Source organism: Serinus canaria, chromosome 1 (assembly GCF_022539315.1).
Source record: "Serinus canaria isolate serCan28SL12 chromosome 1, serCan2020, whole genome shotgun sequence".
NCBI lineage: Eukaryota > Metazoa > Chordata > Aves > Passeriformes > Fringillidae > Serinus > Serinus canaria.
In genome coordinates this window covers 46,934,898-46,956,121 of record NC_066313.1, presented here as the reverse complement: position 1 = coordinate 46,956,121, position 21,224 = coordinate 46,934,898, and the positions used below count along the sequence as shown (strand labels likewise).

The window sequence follows — 21,224 nt, the reverse complement described above, 5'->3', positions numbered from 1 at the left end:
TGCTCTGTCTGCCTCTCCTGTGAGTCTGGTGCTCTCTGTAAACTTGCTGAGGCTAATCTGTGGCCCATCATCCAGATCATTAATGGCATGCTGTGCAATATTGATCCCTGATAGTCACTGGCATCCAGCTAGATCATGCCACCACACTCTGGACACAATGGTTTGGCCACTTTTCAATCCACCTCACTGCTTATCCAACCCACATATCAACAGCTTCTCTGCATGGATCTCACGGGAGACAGTGTCAAAAGCCTCACTGAAGTCCAGGCAGACAATACCCACTGCCCTCCTCTCTTCTATCAGGCCAATCACCTCACCATGGGCGTCTACCAAATTGTCTGACATGACTTCCCCTTGTTCAAGCCATACTGACCAACTGCTGGCAATTCCTCTTTGATGTGCCTGAAGATGGTTTCCAGGATTACCTCATCCATCACTTTCCCAGGCACTGAGGTGAAGCTGACCCCAGTCAGTAGTTCCCCCAGTCATCCCTCCTGCCCTTCTGGAAGATGGGGGTGATGTTGCTTTATTCCCATCCTTGGGCACTTCCCCTCATTGCCATGACTGATCAAAGCTGATGGAAATTGCAATGGATCTACCATCTCTCTCAGCACCTGTGGGTATATCCCACCAGGGCCAATGGACTTCAGCACATGCAGGTTGCTTAAGTATTCCCAGACTTGGCCCTCATCCATCTAGGGTATATCTTCCTGGTTGATTTTTTTTTTGTAACTCATGTTTGCTGCCATTATCACCTTATTAGCTTTTAGGTGGCTGCAATTTGATTAATAAATCATTTTATAGACTGTTTAGAGCTGAGATAAGGCTGCCTGGGCAGCAGATTCACAGGTCTTTCTCTCCACTCTGCTTTGAGTAGTCTCTTTCACCCTGTCTCATTTCTGTTCCCACTTTACATTAGCTCTTGCAAATAATTATCAGAGGTCTATGAATCAAAAGTCACCGGGGAGTGAATTTTGTCTTCTGTTCTTCAAGTCTCTGGTCACAACTACTCCTTTTTGGTACTGTAATTATCAGAAGGAAAGATGCTGGATCCCTTGACCACCTTAATAACAGGGCAATGCTAATTTTCGCCTTTCTCATCCCTGGCACATACTGTCACAGCTTCCTCTCGCCAGCTGAGCTGTCTCGGAGAGCAGCTCTCAGGCTCCCATTTGCCAGCATCCCACCAACAAGCAGAACTTCAACCGCTACATTTTTCTGCTTGCCCAGTCTTCCCCAGTCCCTAAGGAAAACAAACAGAAGAGGCCACAGAGAAACAAAACAAAACAAAAGAAAACAAAAAAGGGAAGCCAGGGAAGGACCGTTTTTCAGATTAAAGAAGCAATCAGGCCCTGAAGCCGGTGATGAAAGCCCAGCCCGCGCCACCCCCGAGGGAGCGGGAACAGGAGGGACACAAAGAAGCGCAGAACCCGCCCCAGGTGGCGCGGGACACAGGAGGGGCTCGGCAAAGCTCGTTCCCAGCCCGTCTCTGTGGCGCAATCGGTTAGCGCGTTCGGCTGTTAACCGAAAGGTTGGTGGTTCGAGCCCACCCAGGGACGGAGTACGACTTTTTTGTGGTGTGCCGTGTGTTTTTTTCTACCCTCCTGCAAGAGGTGGCGGCTGCAACCGGTTTTATACCGGCGGGAACTGCCCGAGACCCGCTTTTTGGCTTCGGGACCTCGCTACTCCTCTCCTGCCAGGAAGAACTTCACCCGCACCGTGTGCTCAAAGTTGGATTCTGGGTGCTCTGTCTATTGCTCAAAGGAGCTGCAGGAAAAAGGTAGTCCAACGGTAGTTTCCGTAGTGTAGTGGTTATCACGTTCGCCTAACACGCGAAAGGTCCCCGGTTCGAAACCGGGCGGAAACACCACTTTTTCTTTCCCTTCCCGTATCACCGCGGACGTGTTTCCTGGTTTCCTTTTTAGCCGCGGGGCTGATCCCCCGCCCCGCCGTGGGAGAGGGCGAGCGGCCTCCTAGGCTGCCGGGAGGGAGGAGCAGGGGCAGGGCTGGGGGGCTGTGCCGAAGCTCTGCTTGTGTCCCATGTAGGAGTGCCTCGGCAAACGCATCTTTTTCGGAAAGATCGCCCAGAGGACGGGAAAGGAGCTTCAGCTGTACATGGCCTGAACATCATCAGGAAACTTGGGACAAAAACTACAACCACTTGCCGTGGGCCTTACAGAAGGCCCTTTAGCTATTAACTTACATAAAAAGAGTAATATAGATCCAGGTCGGGGGAGATTCACATCTGAATCTCCTGAGGGTTTCTCTAGCCTCGTCGTCAAAAACATAGCTATAGACACCCAGCCCCTTCTTCCTTACACTCCTTTCCCAGCATTTCCTCTCCTTTGTGAGCCCTGAGGCTCCACCGTGTTCTCTTGGGCTGTGCAGCTTTAGCATCTCCCTCCCAAACAGCCACAGCGTGTTTGTGCACAGCAGTGTAAAACTAAAAATGCCTCAAACTCCATCAGCCTTGTTATCCCACTAACCTCCTCTCTTGCTCTGCCTGCACCCTGTCTTAGATCAATACTTAGACGGGAAGTTCTTCCACTCTGAGACCGAATCCTGGTGGACTTCAAAGAACAGCACACACTTTTGAGTATAAGCTGCTCAAAAGGCAATGTGATTTGCTGTGGGCACGAAGGGGCTCACATCAAGAGTAGCTGTTTAGCTTTGCAAAAGGAACACAGACAACACACAATGGCTCTCGCTGATAGGTTGTCAGGAAGGGAGTAATTATTTAAAAAAACACTGATGGAAGAGTAAACAGCAATACCCAGCCATGAAAAACATCGAGACCAAACTCAGATTTGTAATCAGCACCACAATAGATTTCTTGAAGAGTGCTCTAGCAGGCATACAACTAGAAATCCATCCAGGCAGCTCCTGTGCAGATGTGTTAGTTTATTGTAGGCAGGATGTGAGAAGGCAGCCCTGTTTTTCACCCCTTACTGTGTTATAAGAAGTGCTTGAATGTACCACCAAGTAGTCAGATCTGAATCACAGCACCATCTCTGCAGAGTTGATTTCAAATGAGTGCCAGATTATGCCTTTCCCAAAGCAGAAGATACAAACCAAGAAGACTCTGCAGAGGGCTCTGGACAGGCTGGGTTGATGAGCCAAGGCCAGTTGTATGAGGCTCAACAAGACCAAGTACTTGGTCCTGCCCTTGGTCCCAACCCCAGGCAGTGCTACAGACTGAGGGCAGTGCCTGGAAAGCTGCCCAGTGGAAAAGGAAATGAGAATGCTGGTCAATGGCAGCTGAATGTGAGCCAGCTGTGTCCAGGTAGCCAAGAAGGCCAGTGGCATCCTGGCCTGTATCAGCAGTAGTGTGGCCAGCAGGACCAGGGCAGTGATTGTGCCCCTGTACTCGGCACTGGTGAGGGCACACCCCAAGTTCCGCGTTCAGTTCTGGGCCCCTCACTGCAAGGAGGACATTGAGGGGCTGAAGCATGTCCAGAAAAGAGCAACAGAGCTGGGGAAGGGTCTGGAGTGCAAGACTGATGGGGAACAGCTGAGGATGTTTACCTGGAGAAAAGGAGGCTCAGGGGGGACCTTACTGCTCTCCACAACTACTTGAAAAGAGAGTGTAGCCAGGTGGGGCCAGGCCTTTTGTCATAGATAATAAGAGACAGGATGAGAGGAAATGGTTTCAAGTTGTGCTGTGAGAGATTAGATTGGATGTTAGGAAAAATCTCCTGTCTGAAAAGATGGTTAGGAATTGGAAGAGACTGCCCAAGGAAGTGGGGAAGTCATCAACCCTGGAAGTGATCAAAAATGTAGATGTGGCATTTAGGGACATGGTTTAGTGGTGAAGATGGCAGGGCTCAAAGCCCTTAAACTAATAATACAGGAGCCAGTTTCTGATCACTACCTGTACTTACTGTATGCCCACCAATTGACAGAAAACTACTACAATACTTTGTATTCTCTTCATGGCAAATCAGGAGCTGCATTTAAAATCTACTCTTGATATAAAACACCCAGTAACATTTCAGATTCCAAACAGTATCTTTAGTCATGGAATTTTCATTCAACCTCAGCTGAATTCTCACTTGCACAGGATCGGAGGCAGTAAAACATTTATGGAAACAAACAAATCTGCACTGAATCATCTTCACTTTTCTGTTTCAGAGAAAAAGGCAGCCAGGAACATGCAACACCAACAGATTTATTTTCAAACCTTCTTCAATCTCAAGTGCTATTTGTTTGCTCTTGGAGCTTCTATATATACCTGTACCCACACTGAATCCCACGCAGCTGCAGATGAAACACTCCCAACTTCAGTTTGTGGAGGGGGTGCCAGTGGTGACCAGAGGTTCTTCCTTCTGTCTAGGTGTATGTGCACCGCAGGTGTGCTCCCACACCCTCCCTCCTCTGCCATGAACCTCATTATAAACCTCTCCACCAAGACCTCCTCATCTTCTAGCAGGGTTTCTTCCTCCTGTTGCCCTGTGCATTCTGCATCACCAACCCTGGGCTCACTGCTTTACTCACCCCGGATCTGTGTTTGTGTCCCAAACCAGTGGTGAAGGAGCTCCCACGTCGCAGCTGCAGGTCATTGCAACCCATTCATGGATAAATCAAACTCTCATTTTGGTCAGCTCTTTTTTTTTTTGTTTGTTTTAATTAGGGAATTCATAAATGGGCAAACATTTCACAAGCAGTACACTAGCCCTTAACATTCAGAATCCATTAATTTGTTTTCTATTGTATCATTACCAATTACAGTATTTAAAACAAAGAAGAAGCTCAAGTTCTTCACAATAACTTGAATTTCAAAAATTCATTGCCTAAAGTACCAGTTTGGTAACAATGTACCAAATTGCAGCAGAAATAAGTGGACACAGCAAGTTCGGGGCCAATGTTAGTTTTTCAAACACTTTTTAAACCTAGTTCAAACAATCCAAAACCATTAGAATCTGTAACCATACCTTGTAATAGCATTATGTTTAACTGCATCTACTGGAAAAGTAAGACTGAGCATTTAATGTTTTGAACTTGGGATCTGAAACAATGAAAAAATGCAGGACAGCCCTAAATATGCCTGATATAAAGACTTGCTGATAAAATCCTTATTTCCAAGAACAAGAAAAATGTACAGCTAATCTCACCTGGCATATAACACCCTTAGCTTTGTGGCCATGCATTTAAAAAAGACTCCAATCTAGCAAAATGAAAGCTATACATATCCAGAAACACCAAGGTGTGAATCCCTCTGCTTACTCACTGCTGTCTTGCCAAATTTTTCCATTACTTTCTTCCTACTGACCTTGCCTCTCCTTGGCATCTCACATACAGTTGGAGGTGTACTGCCTCAGTCATGAAAAACTCCAAGTGACAACAGTAATAGGCATTAACTTACAATTAAATTAATTCTAAGAAACCTCTAAGTTCATATCAGAGGATGCAAAATTCCCTAATTACAGAAGGTACTTCAATTTTTTTTAATGTTGGACAAAATAACTTCAGGAGTTGAGTGGTCCTGTAAAATCATTACTACATAAATAGTATTTCTTACACCATTACATCATGAAGACTACAGAACTTAATTAGTTCTCAAACTCACTAGAGTATACGGAAGTTTTTCATATTAAAAGCAACAAAAATTAAGACTCGTAGGAGCTGTTAATTGAAAATCATTGTCATATCTGACAGCTAAAATAACTGCATCTCAGAAGAATAAAATACATTAAACCCTGATTTGCTTGTTACAGTAAAATATTAAGAAAAAAACCCTCAAATGTAAATTGTTCAAGTACAGCCAGTGTGCAATTAAACTAGTTATAAAATAAAATTTAGTAGTGCTTTGTTTCAAAATATACATAATACTGAAAAAATACTTAAACTCAAGAAACTGAGTATTTACCAAGTTTCAAACAGAGTTTCATCAAAATGAGGTAAATCCATGTCACCTGCCATTGAGCTTGGTGCTGAAATGGAGAACAGGTCTTCGAGGATATCATCTCTTGTAGGACTTTCAAAAGAAAGTTTTTTCACACTGTGTTTGTTTATTGCATCAAGCCCCACAGCAGTGTCCTTTACAGGACTGTAGTAGTTGTGGTCCTCACTTGTCACTGCTGCCTGTGGCACACTGGTGCTCTCCTGGGGCACGGTCGTTGCCACGCTGCCGTGCACCATTTCCATGTACATGCACTCCTCTTCGCTCTTCGGCGCCTCCAAGGAAGTGACAGTCGAAGGAGGGGACAGTAATTCTGCCAGTATTTCATCAGTGTTATCAGGGCCAGTGCACCCTGGCACAGCGTTTGCATTCAATTCAGATCCATTCCCTGTGACATCAATCTGATACTGCAGCTCCCTTAAGAAGCTCTGCAATAATTCACTGTCATTCTGGGATTCAGTCTGCGATGGGGTGCTCACATCTCCGCTCACAGGTTTTTCCTGTTTCATCTGTTCCACTGCTAATCTATCCAGTGAAGCCAACTTCTTCTTTTTAGCATTAAGCTTTTTTAACAATTTTAGGCGAAGTTTTTTTGTTTTGTCACTGTCTGACTCTTCTGCTTTACTAGAGTTGTAGCCAGGTGAGGGGAACTGAGTCACTTTACCTGAGGTATACAACGTACTTTCTGACATAACCCCAGTTGGACCTACAGTAGTGGTATGATTTGCTGTTGGAAGACAAGTGCTTTGAGAAAATCCTTTGAAATTTGATAAAGGATGAGTATGATTACTCTGAGGAGCCAGTAACTTTGGGGTCTCAGTTGTTTTCTTTGTACCTCTGCTCTGAAATCCACCAAAATTACTTGCACCCTTAACTGGCAGCCGAACTTCACTTATTCTTTGCACTGAGGGAGTTTTGCAACTTCTGTCATTCTTGAGAGCTGAGGCACTTGAAGGCATAAAAGAAGTACTCTTGCTTAATTTCTTTACCCAGCTTCCTACAAATCCTCCTTTTTGGTTTTTGTGTGAGGATTGAACTGAATTACTGGCACCAGAAGAACTGCCAACTTGAGAATTAACTACAGTTTTGCTTGCATCTTTCAAGTCATGTGGTTTTTGTACAGTATTTTCTACTGCTAACAACTTCTTGTTTAGCAGCAGTTCTGAATTTAATCCATGTTCTCTGTTAGCTAAATTAGCTCTGCCATTTAACTGAGAAGGCGATGAGTCAGATGAATCGGGGTCATGTTTTATGGGCACAGGAGCAGTAATATTTACTGGGTTCAACTCTTCTAGAGGTAAGCAAATACTAGAATTTTCACACAACATGGATTTATTGTTCATAGCTAGACTAGTTCCAGCAAACTCTCCTGCATATGGAGTGCTAAGTGAAAAAGCTGGTTGCTGCTGTTCTGGTGTGCCCCATCCATCAAGAAGGTTATTTCCCACCATCCCTCCATTAGGCAGCGACTTATCTTCTGAGTCAACTAGAACTTCTTCAAGCATCAGTGTTACAAGATCACCATCTGCCAGATTTTCTGAACCATGATGAACAATACTTTTGTCCTCAGTTACTTGCTGCTGTTTCTTCTCTGGAGTCCTCACAGAATCCTCTTTGTGATGTTCTGCAGGTGTTTTGCCAACAGTGTTATCAAAACCACAATGCAACACTGTGGAATTTGAATGTACATTATTAAGAGGAATATCTTCACTATTTTTACTTTGAAACTGTGAATTCAGTTCTTGTGGCACACGGGATGCTTTCTTTTCCCAGATAACAATATGAATCTCGGAAGGGAGAACTTCAAATCTTTTATGTCTCTTGCAATATGGACCCTTTAAATCATCACATTCAAGCCAAGTTCCTGAAAAATAGCAATCAGTGCAGAGACTCAGAGACTTTTAAAACTGAAATCACTATCCTCACACTTGTCATGTGTTTTTATTAACCCATTCCCCTGACAAGCAGAAAATAGAATTTGGGATTTTTTTCTCCAGAGAAAATGGGAGACTTCCACTGTAAAAAGATCAAATACAAGAAGTTGCAGCAATATTATGACAGGTCAGAGTAGGTCAACCATAAAACAAAGCTAGCTAAGGGGTTTTTTTGGCTGAAACATCTTGTCTGAAAATACTCTCACAAGTCTGAGTTAAGAACCACCTCTCAAATTAAGTTTCTCTGTAGACCTTTTAATTGCCTGGGTAGGAAGGACGGGGCTAGGAAGAAACTGCTTATTTTAATACTCTTGTCTCATCACCTGCAAACTGTTCATAGACCATGAAAGAATATTTTATAGCTTCCAGAATTTTAAAACAGATATTATATGACATATAGGAGCTTCTTAACTAAGCATTTCCAGCTGCTTACTCTTCCCATTTCTTTTTTATCTCTGGCAATATGACTTAGACAATTTTCATGTTGTCACAACACTTCATAAGACTGTACCCCATGCTCTCTACAGAGGCATGATTATCAAAATATCACCTTTTCACCTTCTCTATTTATGGATCTTCCATCAGTGGTACATACCATTAGTAATGTTTCCTACATGGATTTCTGCCTCCCACCTCTCAGGTGCCATAAAGTTCAGATATAAAAAAATAACTTCATTAATTGCTCATAGTACCATAGTTACCTTGCTTCCAGCCAAGAATGGATGAATCACTGGTTTAAAAATAAACAATACTATTTGTTCCACAGTGGAACATGGTCATGGTCAGACTGCATTTTTTAACTTTTACGAAGTTATGAAGTAAATTTCTAGTAAATTCTCTGTAAGACAGCACAGTGCAGTAAAACCAACTGAAAACCTGCACTCTGAGAAGTAAGTCCCCCCCTCAGTTATTCACAAGGTTTTAATATAAAGTTTAGAATGCAGACAGAAGAAATCTTTGTTATTATAGATCAACAGTTGAGACTACTGCAGTAACCCATAAAACTCATGAAATATCATGGTAGATAAGAGCCATAAACTCTATCTTATCTCTCTCTTTTATGAGGAAAGACCGAGGGAGCTGGGCCTGCTCAGCCTTGAGAAAAGACAATTGAGAGGGGACCTCATCAGTGTCTCTAAGTATCCAGAGGGAGGTGTCAGAAGACAGACCCAGGCCCTGCTCAGCAGTGTTGAGCAATAGGACAGAAGGCAACAGGCAGAAACTGATGCACAGGAAGTTTCCACCTGAACATAAGGAAGGACTTCCTTACTGTGCTGTGATTGCACACTGGAGCAGATTGCCCAGAGGGGTTGTGCAATTTCCCTCACAGGAAATATTCAAGAACCATCTGGATGCCATCCCTTGCCATGTGCTCCTGAAATGGCCCTGCTTGAGCAGGGAAGTTGGATGACCCACTGTGGTCCCTTCCAGCCTGACCCATTCTGTGATTCTTACCATCAGGATTCAATGACCAGCTTATGAAGTGCTTCTTATCTGTTTGGTACTGAACAACAGATGTTATTTGGTAGGTGTCTTCCTCAAATTGAAACGAGTATTTCTCCAGGTTGTTATGTGGCAAGCCTTCATCAAAATGCAACATTAATATTGAGGGTACTCTGACAAAGAAACAATAAAGAGCTAGTTTATTACAATAAAAGTGTAATGAAAAAGTAAGACACCTCTCAGAGTATGTGGTTCTGCTCTTACTATTCTACTCCCCACACACTCTTCAGATTGCTCAGTAAGGGTAAAGGAAAAAGAATATCTCAACTAATGTGCCATTTAATTATAGATTAGGGAAAAAAACCAACACCAAATAAGGGTTTTGGGAGTGGGGAAAAATTGAGAAAAAACACTCCTGTGCCATAAACACAGCAGCAAGGGACATTGTTCCCAGGTCAAATAAGTAAACAAATGATCAAATAACTTTTATCCACAGCAGGGGCTGTGAAAAGTCTGACACTGGATATCAGTTGTCTGTATTTACTACTTGATAGTTAAGTATTTATGACCTAGTTAAACACATGCTGCTCAGCATGTTAAACACTGCTCTGTTTCATCTTTAGTAAACACTATTTGCTATTTCAGCTTATAAGAATGATCTAAAAATCTTTAAAAGTGAGTACTGATCAGAGTTTAAGGTTTACAATCCCTGCAAACCCACAGTAATAGTTTGGTTTCAGAAGTCATAGGTTCAATAAATGAAGTCTAAGAACTTTATGTACGTTACTTTCAAGTTCATATATTCAAACTTACTTTTCCAAGATCATCTGTTGTCTTTGAGATGTATTTCCACACTTAATACACGGTCCAGTATGAACAGCATTGAGCGGATGCCAATCAGGGATTACACTTGTAAATGTTGTTACTGTTTTCTTCAATCTGGACACATACACACATATTTAAAGAGTAAGCTGAGTTGGTGATCAGAAAACAATAAATATACATACTTTACCAGGAAACAAGTTATAAAAAAATTATAAAAACCCAAACTCTACTCATGTTCATGCCATTTGTGTGGAATTCACTGTGACAGCATCACATCCAAGTCAGCCCTGAATTCAGTTCTGCCAAACAGCATCAGTCACAATTTGATTTCAGCAGCCCTGTGGCCTTCAGTTTCACATTATTTGCTCTCCCTTTTAATGCAATCTCTGTTTCCTTTCCAACATAAGACAGAGCTTGTACCAGGATCTGCATAATTTACTACCTAGATGTTTTTCAAATAAAATGAGCTGTCTTCTGAAGGTGTCTCTCTTTACCTGCTGACTCTAAAAGGAGCCTAAATTACAAGCTTGTACCTGCGGCTACACAGAACTAAATCAATTCTCAAGAAATTACTCCCCTGTAATATGACTTTAAAATAGACAAACTATGTTAGAGAATCTCTGATTCTTTGTAACCCAAGTGAATATTCCAGTATTTCTCAATAGCAAAAGTGTACTAGGTATACATTCTTTAGAACCACAGCAATTTGTATACTCTCAGCAAAATATCAGAGTGAGTATGTCCTGAGACTCACACAGTTACCTATTGTTTCTTTCTTAATTAATAGATAACACGGTTGCTTAAGACATGGAATAGCAGTAAACTATTTGCAAATGAAAAAGCAGATCATGTAAAACTTCAACAACAACCTCAAATCTGGAAATCTGAAGAAAACCAACTACTATATGCAGATTTTAAAAGGTAAGGTAGAACAGCTATGTAGAAGCTACTTATATAAAAATCTCACCGGTCCTGGTATTTGTGGCCACAATGTACACATTGAAACTTCCATGAAAAAGAATGCAAGAATAGTTTCTCAGCTTGTTGATCCACTTCTAAGAGTAGCTGAAGTGCAAACACTGGATTCTTCATATTACCTTCAAAGATGGGGCAGAAAAAAATGGTCACTAAATTGAAACCACCTTTCAGTACCTCAAAAAGGAAGGTGAGCTTATTACTATGATTTAAATGTCAGTTATTATTTCAAGGCTCTATTTGCAATTCTCACAGCAAAGCAATTGATCCATGTTATTAGGTTGTTATCAGTAACAATTTCATGACTACAGCATAATTACAAAGATTATCTGCTCTCTAAAAAGTCAAAATGGGCAAAGAACAAACCAGCTGATCATACTGTAAAGTATGTGCAAGTCACCAACAGAAACAAATGTATTTCCAAACTTTCTTGTATGCATTCCTACACACATACTTTTATGTATGACATAAAAGGCTTTACATCTAGGGTTTCCTGAAAGTAATTACTGAGATGCTGCACTAATTACTTACCCAATTCACACCTCAGCTGAGGCTTAAGTTCTGTAAACATTACATTTCTGATTTCATTGAGCTGAGATTCTGCCTTTGGAAGAACATCTAAAGAAAAAAATACATATGTCTTCATGTGGTCATGTGTAACAGCCCCCACACCTTTTCACACACATACTTACCCTGAGCATGCACTCCCTCTCTGCAAACCAATGCCTTTCATATTGACCCACACTTGCCTAAGACTTGTTGGTAGAACAGCCAATTCTTGGTATTAATAGATTTGAAAATTGGAGAAGAATTTACAGAAGTTACTCACAGTTTACTGCAATCTGCTGACTAAAAAAACTACTTGCTCTAACTTAAATTATGACTAAGAGCCTGCGCCAACAGCTTTGTAGTAACAATTTTTAAGGATAGTGTGACCACACATTACAAATCCTGAAGATTCAGAGATTAAAAGAAAACTGTAAAACTTAAGCATTAAGACTAAAATCAGAAAAATTTGCTTACATGCTTTCTAGGGTTATACATTTCAAATAATAAAACATTTTAATGTAATGTTTCAGATTAAATACCGATTTCCTAAGTCAGCCTTTAAAACAGTAAAAATAATTTTAAATGTAAATATAACTTTTTACTTTATATATCTTAGTATTTTTGTGAGTTGTTTAAACACAAATACATTCTTTAACCACTAGCAAGAACATAATTTCTACTACACAATCATGATCATAACCTGTCGAAATTACAGGAAATACTTAGAATAGCTGTTGAAACTGCTTAATACATATAAACTCTGTATAGAAAAAAGAAACAAAGTTTATTGCAGCTATATTGCTTTTGATTGTTTTTAAAAATAGCTGCATACAAAAGATACTGTAAAATTACTCAGAAGAACAGAATGAATTCTACACCTATTCTCCACAAAAATACTCTTCACCCAATCCCCTCTTCACTGTGACCCAAATAAACTGATTTGTTTTGCAGCAATTGAAGTGAAAAGGTTTAAGTTCTTTCAAAACAACACTGTATTCCAACACTTAACATTCCCATTTAAGGGTTACTGCACACCAGAAAACAGCCCAACAAAGAAAAACATCTCAGACAGGTTCTAGGATAGCAGAGGGCTTCCAAGTAACAACTGAACACCTAAACTCAAGCATCCTGACTTCTTGGCAAGCACAGTACATGAATTAGTTCCGAATATTTTGGGGTTTTCTGCCCTCTTTGTAATATGGATTAAACCACTTCTGATACACATTATTTTTCCCAGGAAAGATAGGACCTTTCTCAAGTTACCTAGGGGTGTTCTGTGACTGTGCTTTTTATATTCAAATACAAGTAGTCCAACAGAGTGTCCACTGAAATTCAGGAGAGGTACTGGCTAACCAGAGAACTTTATTCCTTCTCTAACAGACCATATCTTAGAAGTTTAGACTTATGACACCAATGGTCCAGTTCAAGAGAAATAAAAAACCCATCATCTTAGTTTAGGAGCCTTAAACAGAATACACAGAACAGAAAATGATTAAAGGCCACACCAGTAGAATACAGTAACACATCCTCCTCAGTTACAGTCCTCCAATGTGTTAAGCAAGGCTGACATGCTAGGCCCCTGTTAAGGGTTACTGAGTACTCATTAACCCTTTCCAGACCATATGATCCAGGTTCATGTGTTTGACTACTTCTGACTGAAGCAGGTTAGGAAACACTGTCATCTACAGCAGCTTGCAGACCTCAGCATTCCTTCAATGAGCACAGCTGCAGCCAGAAAAGAACTTATGTTCCCAGCTTTTCTATTTTTGGTGTGACAAGGCAACTGCCCATTTACACAAGGATATAAACCACAACAGAAATTGTTTTGAAGATCAAGATTATAACAGTATCCTAACATGTTAACCAACAGAGGGGAAGGAAACAAAGTAAGGGTGAATTACATAAATAATTCATAACATCTTTATGTTGGACAAAAAAATTTAAGAGATGCTTGGTGTTTGATGCCTTCAAAGAGTGCATGTTTGCCCCAAGAAAAACAATTTTAGATGTTACCAGGATTTTGCTAGATAAAGCACACTATTCTGCAAATTCATGGTAACAGCTGTATTTTTTGCCATCTTGAAATAGAATGGAGGCATATATAAGTGCACTGTACTAAATTCCACATATTTGTAGTAAATCAGTCTAACTACCAGAAAACAGCAGCTAAATTTACTCACCTTTTACTTTACTCCTTTTACAGGTATTCAGAAGAACAGATGCTTGATTATACTTTGTTATAAGTTTCTGGAGTAGACATTTTCCATTGTTACATTCTTCAGCTAGAGCAGATTTTAATGTTTGTAAGTGTACCAGTGCTGACAAAATACAATCTAACCAACCAAGATTATGTTTGTTTCTCCACTGAAGACACAAATCTCTGTTATTAGTGGAATCTTTATCCTCTTTGAGTGAAATTTCAGATGCTGTTGATAAATTCTGAGAATTTGGCAATAGTTGTGTTTTGGGACTCGAAATCTTTGGTGGACTTTCTTGGTAGTTGTTGGTCTTGGTGGTTGTTTCAAAATCCACATTCTGCATGCAAGACCCCACATGGCTGCCAAGGTTTTGCTGGTCATTTTGTAATACATTGTGTAGGCTTGCCTTGGGAATACACAAACTATTCTGGCAGCCTTTCACAAAGGAGTCTGCACTAATGGTGTGCTCAACATTGAGCAGGTTGTCAGTTCTTGCTTTTTTTGGATCTGAGTCAACAGCAGAAAAGTCATTGATATTAGCAAATTTCCTCTTCTTGTGAGTAGATGGAGCTTGATGATTTTCTGAACCAGTAGAAGTAATTATGCTGTTTAATGGTTTATAACCAAGTGGGTAGATACACTAAAGAAAAGAAAGAAGGTTACAGTGAAATCTACAAAGCAATTTCAGGTGAACAAGAGCTAAAGAAAGTACAAAACATACTTTTAAAATGGAGTTGAATCACAGAATCATAAAATGGTTTGGTTTGGAAAGGATGCTACAGACCATCCAGTTCCAAACCCCCTGCCATGGGCAGGGACAACTTCTACTGGACCAAGTTGCTTAGACCTCCATAAAACCCAGTAATAGGGACTCCTGTAAAGTGATATTTTAATTACATCAATACATATATTCAACATAGGTATGACAGGAAGGGTGTGTTATCCCACCACTGTCTTATAGGCAGCTTGAAATAAAAATATCAGTAGTGATACTTCAACACTGCTTTTCCAGTAAATTCTCCCAACCTCTGCAAACAACTTAATTTTGCTAAGGAGAGTCCTCTTGTCTTATTCTGCTAAATCCATTCCTTTACGGCACAGATTTGACATTATTATCTCATGCCTGAGAGAATACTGGTGCCCAAACTGACAAGGCATCTTTCAGGCTAGCTCAATAAAGAGAAGAGAATATAGAGAAATTCCTATTACCAATCTTCAGAACTATACCATAATTAGTTAAAAGCAGGAAAGAATGGGAAAAATAACTCTGAGACCCAAGTTTCTACTAATTTAAGGTAAATTTAAGTCTGTTTGGGATTGCTATACCCTTCCCACATACACAGAGCAGTGAAGGGAGAGGTAGCAAAATCACAACTCAAATATTAAGCAGCACAGAAATCCAGCTAAGGTTAAAGTTAAAAAGGGGGAAAAAAGAAATAAAAGCGTAATAATTACAATTATAAACCTATATGCATTACCCAAACTTAAAGAAAGGAAAATGGGAGACTCAGATCTGCTAGAGTTATGTTAGTTCCATGGATCATCAATTATTCACCTTCTACTCTGACTTGTACAAAAATTTATTTAGTACCACTTGTGATCCTTTGCTAATTGAGAAGAACCCTACTTTATTTCATTTTTTTTTTTACTCTTTTTAATCCTTTAGGGTAAACACTGCATATACACAGGTTAGTTCTGTTTTTCCCTATTTGCAAGCAAATACTCTGCAGCATACAGACTCAGAGGGGTCCTATTCCAACAGTCTGCTTACCACTAACAAAATCAGAGACTTAGAGAGGTGTAACTGCTGAAGGTAAAGGCCTCTACAGGGCCAAATAAAACTCTTTACTACTGTAATACCTGAGGATTTTCACAAAGGAAAATGGACTCTTGAAAATTAAGGCGGTAAGTCCGTAAACCTTGGATCTGACCCTTCTCTTTGCAGACTGGACAATACTCATGTGCAGTTGTTTCCAAAGGATTACAATTCTAAAATAAAAATAAACCAAGAAAGATAAAGCAGCATAAATTTATGTATTTCATACATTATCCCAAGGTAAGACATACTTATACAAAATCATAGTTCAATTTCTAGATAGAATACGATACAATATAAAAAGCAAACTACATTGGTTTCTTTTTTATTATTTTTAATGTATTTTTACGGTAGCATGATTTAAATAAATTTATCTTTTAATTTAAATATTCAAATAAATTGTCTTTGACAACACAATTATGCACATTTTATTTTACTTGAACTAGATCACAGGACCCTTATTGCAAGGGAACACAAGCTCAGATCTTTGAAAGACAAACCAATTTTCATATGAATGCAAATAGTTGTAAAAATAGTGCCAGTAAAAAACATAGGCACGTATTTACTTAGAATAATCTTTCGCCATTGTTATAGATTTCCGTGGAAAAAAAGTTGAGATTTTTTTTCTTTTTTGTAAAATTAAGACCAATTAAAAATCTCTCAAAACAGAGAAAAATATGAACTTTGCACATATGTAAAACAAGTTTCAACTGACTTTTCCCAAATACCCCACCATGTGGAGTGTCGATTTCCCTATACCAGTCCCTTCTCCAATCACTTGCAAACCATTTGTAGTCTTCTGGGTATCCATCATTCTGAGCCACTGGCTAATTTATGTCACTTGTAACAATGTCATGACCACTAAGGATTTTTCAAAGACTCCTGAAAAATAAGAAGTGAATAAAACAATTAAAGAAAAATTAGACTGAAGTTTGGGGAAAAAAAAAAAAAGATAGCAACAATGCAGCTTGCATAGTTTGTGGAAATTAATTCAGAAGAGTATTTCCTAAACTGAAAATACTTTTTTTGTTCTAGTGCAGACTGTGAACTCAAAATTTTAAATTAACAACTACAGAGACCCAATCCTGATCCTATTAACTTGAAACTAACTAGAATAAATATACATCTCTTCAAGATGCATGAGGAAGTTGAATTGCAAAGTCATGAATGCAGTATCTTTCCTTCAGCCACAACTGTTCCCTTTTCATTACTTCACTGAAAAACATTCTCTCATACACCATGATGTCCTTTAAACACTTTTATACAGTACAGCAACAACTCCCGACCAAAAAAAAAAAAAAAGTTCTCCAGGCATTCTATAAATAATAGTTCAACCTGGACCTACTTATAATATTTGGCAAGAAGAGACCCTACAGAACTTCATGGAATGCTAAAAACCAACAGAGCATGAATTAAAAAAGCACAGCAGAAAAACACAACCACTCAGATTTCAAATCAGACCTCCATGGCAACTAAAGAGTGGGTCAAAATGAGATCATATCCTATTTAAACCTTCAGTGTGTCCAGCAGCCCTTTTCAGAATGACCAGTCTGCAGCATGTCTGCAGACAGTATTCCCTGACTGATGAAACTAATGGTTGTAATAGAAGGCAAGAGCATAAAAATAACAATCCATGTCCCTTAGAGCACGTTTAGCTTTCCAAGTAATGTTGTAGGGTGCCCAAGAAACAGCAAGGGCTCATACAAGGTGAAAATTATTGAATTAGCTCAAGGTATACAAGCTTGTTGGAGTGTAAAGGAAAGATGAGCACCCCAACTTTTCACACAGCAGCAACAGCACTATCACATTGCAACTCAACTCTGTTATCATGTATTTAGTCTAGCCAGGAAGTTGACTTGTTTTATACAATTAAAAGTTGTACAGATAACAAGCCTTATCATAGGATATATCATACTAGAATACATAACTTTATTTTTCAAGGGACTTTTAGTCAATTCCTTGGCATGAAGCAGTCTCAGCGCTCCAGAGTAAATAAAAAGCAGATCACATGACAGAAACTCCTGAGAAATTTCTTACCACAAAAATTCACCACACACTCAAAAAGTTAGTAACACTAAGAACCTGCAGGTTATTCTGTTTTAAGCATGTTCCTTGGTTTTAAAAAACATATTTATTTCTTTGCAAGGCCGTATTTACCCTATTAGCTCTCTCAAAATGAAAACAAATTGTTTTTTCTGGCTGTGTTCAGTTTCTGTTACTTCTGCTGTTCTTTTTAAAGCTTGAATACTGAGATGTATAAGATTTTTTAAGATGTACAATACCTTCCCCAGCATAATCACCCAGCCAATAGTACCACCATACTGAAAAAAAGACTTCTATTTCTCTTAAAAATATAATAACATTTTAAAAAAATTAATTATCTTTTTAAGTCAGACAAACACAACGAGCAAATAAAATAGATCTGCCAGTACTAAATATGCAGAGTGGTACCAAGAGGCCTGCCTGTACTCTTCAAAGTTTCTAACATTAGGTATTGGTGGTCTTTGCACAATGTGCAAACACTGGGCATCAGATCAACACTGCCAAGAAAAACAGCCAAGTAAAAGACTGCTGCATCAAGTACTGCAACAACTCATTGCAGCCACGTGCAATAACTGCATTACAGATGGGCAAGTACAAAGGAAGGCACGTTCAGCCTTATTAGGTCATGTTCTAAACAATTAATGGTACTTTCCTTCTTAAGTCTGCATATTGAAAAATGTTATGTAAAATATGCTATGGATGCAACTTAATTATCATCATGATGTGGCTATGCTTCCTTGAGTAGATCTAACAACTTGCTGCTGAAAAAGAGGGGCATCGCTTTTCTCTTTATTTCCCTTCTCCCCACTTTCCCTGACAGCTCATGTGCTCATCAGACTTTTTATCAACTAAATGAACTCACAAAACAGCAGAAAACTTAGTAAAAAACAAGTCTTTCTGCTATTCCATGGAATTAAATTGGCCTATGAAAACTCCAATGACCTAGGGATGGCAGAGGATAGAAAATAAGGAAAAGATGAAGTAATAGAGACATATGGCCTTGAAATAGAACTGCTAAATGCCTAAGGAACTGGCTGGATGGCCACATCCAAACAGCTGCATCTCAATGTATCAAGCACAAACCAGCGGAGCCCCTCAAGGGCCCACAGGGGGCCATTACTGTTTATTATCTTCAGCAAAGAGACAGACTGTGGGATCTGGATTCTGCCCCTCCAGTCTGCTCTGGTGAAACTCCCCCTGAAGTGCTGGGAACTGAGTAACGATGTGGACCTGCTGGAGCAAGTCCAGAGCACCTCTCCTATGAAGAAAGGCTGTGAGAGCTGAGATTGTTCAGCCTGCAGAAGAGCAGGCTCTGGGGAGACCTTACTGCAGCCTTTCAGCAATTAAAACAGGCTTATGATGAAGAGGCCTTTTACTGGGATCTGTAGTGATGGTACAATGTGGAGTGGCTTTAAATTTAAAGAGGGCAGATTTAGATTGGATTAAAGGAAGAAATTCTCTACAATCAGGATGGTGAGACTGGGAGAAGTTGCTCAAGGAAGCTGTGGATGTCTCATCATTGGAAATGTTCAAGCTCAGGTGGGACAGAGCTTAGAAGAACCTGGTCTAGTGGAAAGCATCCCTGCCCACTGCAGGGGGGTTGGAACTAAATGATCTTTAAAGGTCCCTTCCAGCCCAAACCATCACATCAAACAATTGTACAGAAAAAGGGACCTGGGCCTTTTTGATACCTTATGAACTGGAATCAGTTACAAACTGCAAAAAAGCAGGCAACAACAGTGGTCACACTACAGTGAACAAGACATCTCTTTGTTTACAGGCTAAAAGGACATTTAAAAATAACCTTTTTGTAAATCACCTTACAAGTCTTGTTTCCTTCATCAAGGGGGTATTGAAAAGATCAAAAGAAACAAGTGTGAAGAAAAAGAAAGTGGTGTTAGTTACCTTTCCATTCTTTACACAATAAGAAATCAGAGTACTAAGGTTTTTCTTTATTGGAGGTCATAACTACAGATATCCAAATCCCAGTCCCTCCCTCAAAAATTGACAGTTTTGGCCACAAAATGTATTTTGTTACATGCAACAATAATATTGTTCCTGTGAGAAAGCAACTCTCTCTCCAGCCCAGCCTGTAAGTGCTGGGCAGAACTGCAAGGCTCCATGGTGTAGGAGAAAACATGAATTCCTTTTCTGAAAATAGCCTAATGTAGACTAGGTAAATAAAGATAAATCTGATGACATTGCAAAATGAACCAGTGTGCAACATCATTCCTCCACTGTTCTAAGAGTTTCTTCTACAGGCAGACTTCTCTGAGATGTCCATATATTAAATGGGTCTACGACAAGGGACAAGGACTATGTTTTGCTGGCAAATCAGTCCTTCCGAAAAAAAAAGGTGAATGTGAGAAAACCACAGCCTGAACTAGTGCAGTTTGTTTATTATAGCAGCAGCGAAGAGGCAAGATCTCAGGAAGGCAGGCGATGCGTGTCCCAAGGCAGTGGAAATGAGAGGCACGGGGGTGTGGATGCCACCCAACCAGCCGTCAGGGCAGGGCCGGCCCCGGCGGGGCTGCTGCCCTCCCTCCCTCACCGAAATGTGCTCGGCTTTTTCAGGTAAACCTATAGGTAAACTGCCTCCTGAGCTCTTATTCCACATCCAGAGTGATCCACACGCTACTGCAGAGGGAAAAAGCGTTCACACAGTTAATCGCTAAACACTAGAAAACCGTGCCAGGGGCAGATGCGGGCGGACACACACACATGCGGTGCCTCCCCGGGCAAATCTCTGAGGAGCGAGGCGCGGAAGGCCCGCACCCTTCCCTGCAATGCTACTGACATGAAATACTCAGTCGGCATTTCGGGACCCGAGAGACCCCCCCCCACCCACCCCGCTCTGCGCCCCGGTGGCGCCGAAGGGGCCGGGACAGGCCGGGCCCGCCGCTCCCGGCGCCAGGAGAGCCCCGGCCCACTGCTCTTGGCGGCCCCGCTCTCACCGGCGGCCCCGCTCTCACCTGCGGCCGCCGCCACTCCCGGCTCCCGCCGCTGCCCCGGACCCCGCCACGCGTGGCCTCCGCCGCCGCTCCCCGCCCGGTCGCTGCCGCTGCGCAGCTTCCGGCGCGCTCCCGCCTCCATGCGGGCCCGCCCCGCCCCGCTCCCGGCAGCCAGCGGAGGCGGAGCCACCGCCGGGCGGGCCCTGGGCTTCGCCGAGCAGGGCCAGCAGCGCCCGAGGTACTTCTCGCTCCCTCCCCCTCTCCTCCGCGTTCTTCCGCCCCGCTCCGTCACTCACGCGGCGCGGTGGGAGGGGACGGCGGCAAGGGCCGGTCCTGCGGCGCCTCCCCGGGCAGGGAGGGGCCCGCACCTGCTCCCCCCAGCTGAGGCCCGGGAGGCGGCGGCCCCGCGCCGCTGCCCCGGTGTCGGGAGGGGCCGCCTCGCCGCTCGGCGCGGTGCCCGGGGCAGGGAGTTGATGATTAACGTGCGGGCCACTGAGTACCTGCCTAAAGTCGCGCCCAGGGTGGGGTTTAACCTTGTCAGAGGCTCGGTGCCTCTCGTGTGACTCTGCCCGAGGCCCTCGGGCGGCCAGT

The 21,224-nt window shown here is 41.5% G+C and overlaps 1 protein-coding gene and 2 non-coding genes across 5 annotated transcripts; 2 read left to right on the top strand and 1 right to left on the bottom strand.

The window, feature by feature from the left end:
- Positions 1 to 1,485: 1,485 nt before the first annotated feature.
- TRNAN-GUU (transfer RNA asparagine (anticodon GUU)) lies at positions 1,486 to 1,559 on the top strand. Its single transcript has one exon. It is a non-coding gene; the product is annotated as a tRNA-Asn (tRNA).
- Positions 1,560 to 1,794: 235 nt separating this feature from the next.
- On the top strand, positions 1,795 to 1,867 carry TRNAV-AAC (transfer RNA valine (anticodon AAC)). Its single transcript has one exon. It is a non-coding gene; the product is annotated as a tRNA-Val (tRNA).
- Positions 1,868 to 4,436: 2,569 nt separating this feature from the next.
- On the bottom strand, positions 4,437 to 20,790 carry USPL1 (ubiquitin specific peptidase like 1). Of its 3 annotated transcripts, XM_050969869.1 has the most exons (9): positions 20,655 to 20,790; positions 16,355 to 16,521; positions 15,684 to 15,812; positions 13,806 to 14,463; positions 11,608 to 11,694; positions 11,069 to 11,198; positions 10,090 to 10,215; positions 9,289 to 9,449; positions 4,437 to 7,763 (listed from the first exon to the last, which is right to left on the bottom strand). In XM_050969869.1, the coding sequence occupies exons 2-9, from the start codon at positions 16,451 to 16,453 to the stop codon at positions 5,863 to 5,865; spliced, it is 3,291 nt and encodes a 1,096-aa protein (XP_050825826.1). In that variant the 5' UTR covers positions 16,454 to 16,521; positions 20,655 to 20,790; the 3' UTR covers positions 4,437 to 5,862. The 3 variants fall into 3 exon arrangements, with proteins under 3 accessions (XP_050825826.1, XP_050825831.1, XP_009101112.2); XM_050969874.1 differs by lacking the exon at positions 16,355 to 16,521 and having other exon boundaries at positions 20,655 to 20,759; XM_009102864.4 differs by lacking the exon at positions 20,655 to 20,790 and having other exon boundaries at positions 16,426 to 20,544.
- Positions 20,791 to 21,224: the final 434 nt, after the last annotated feature.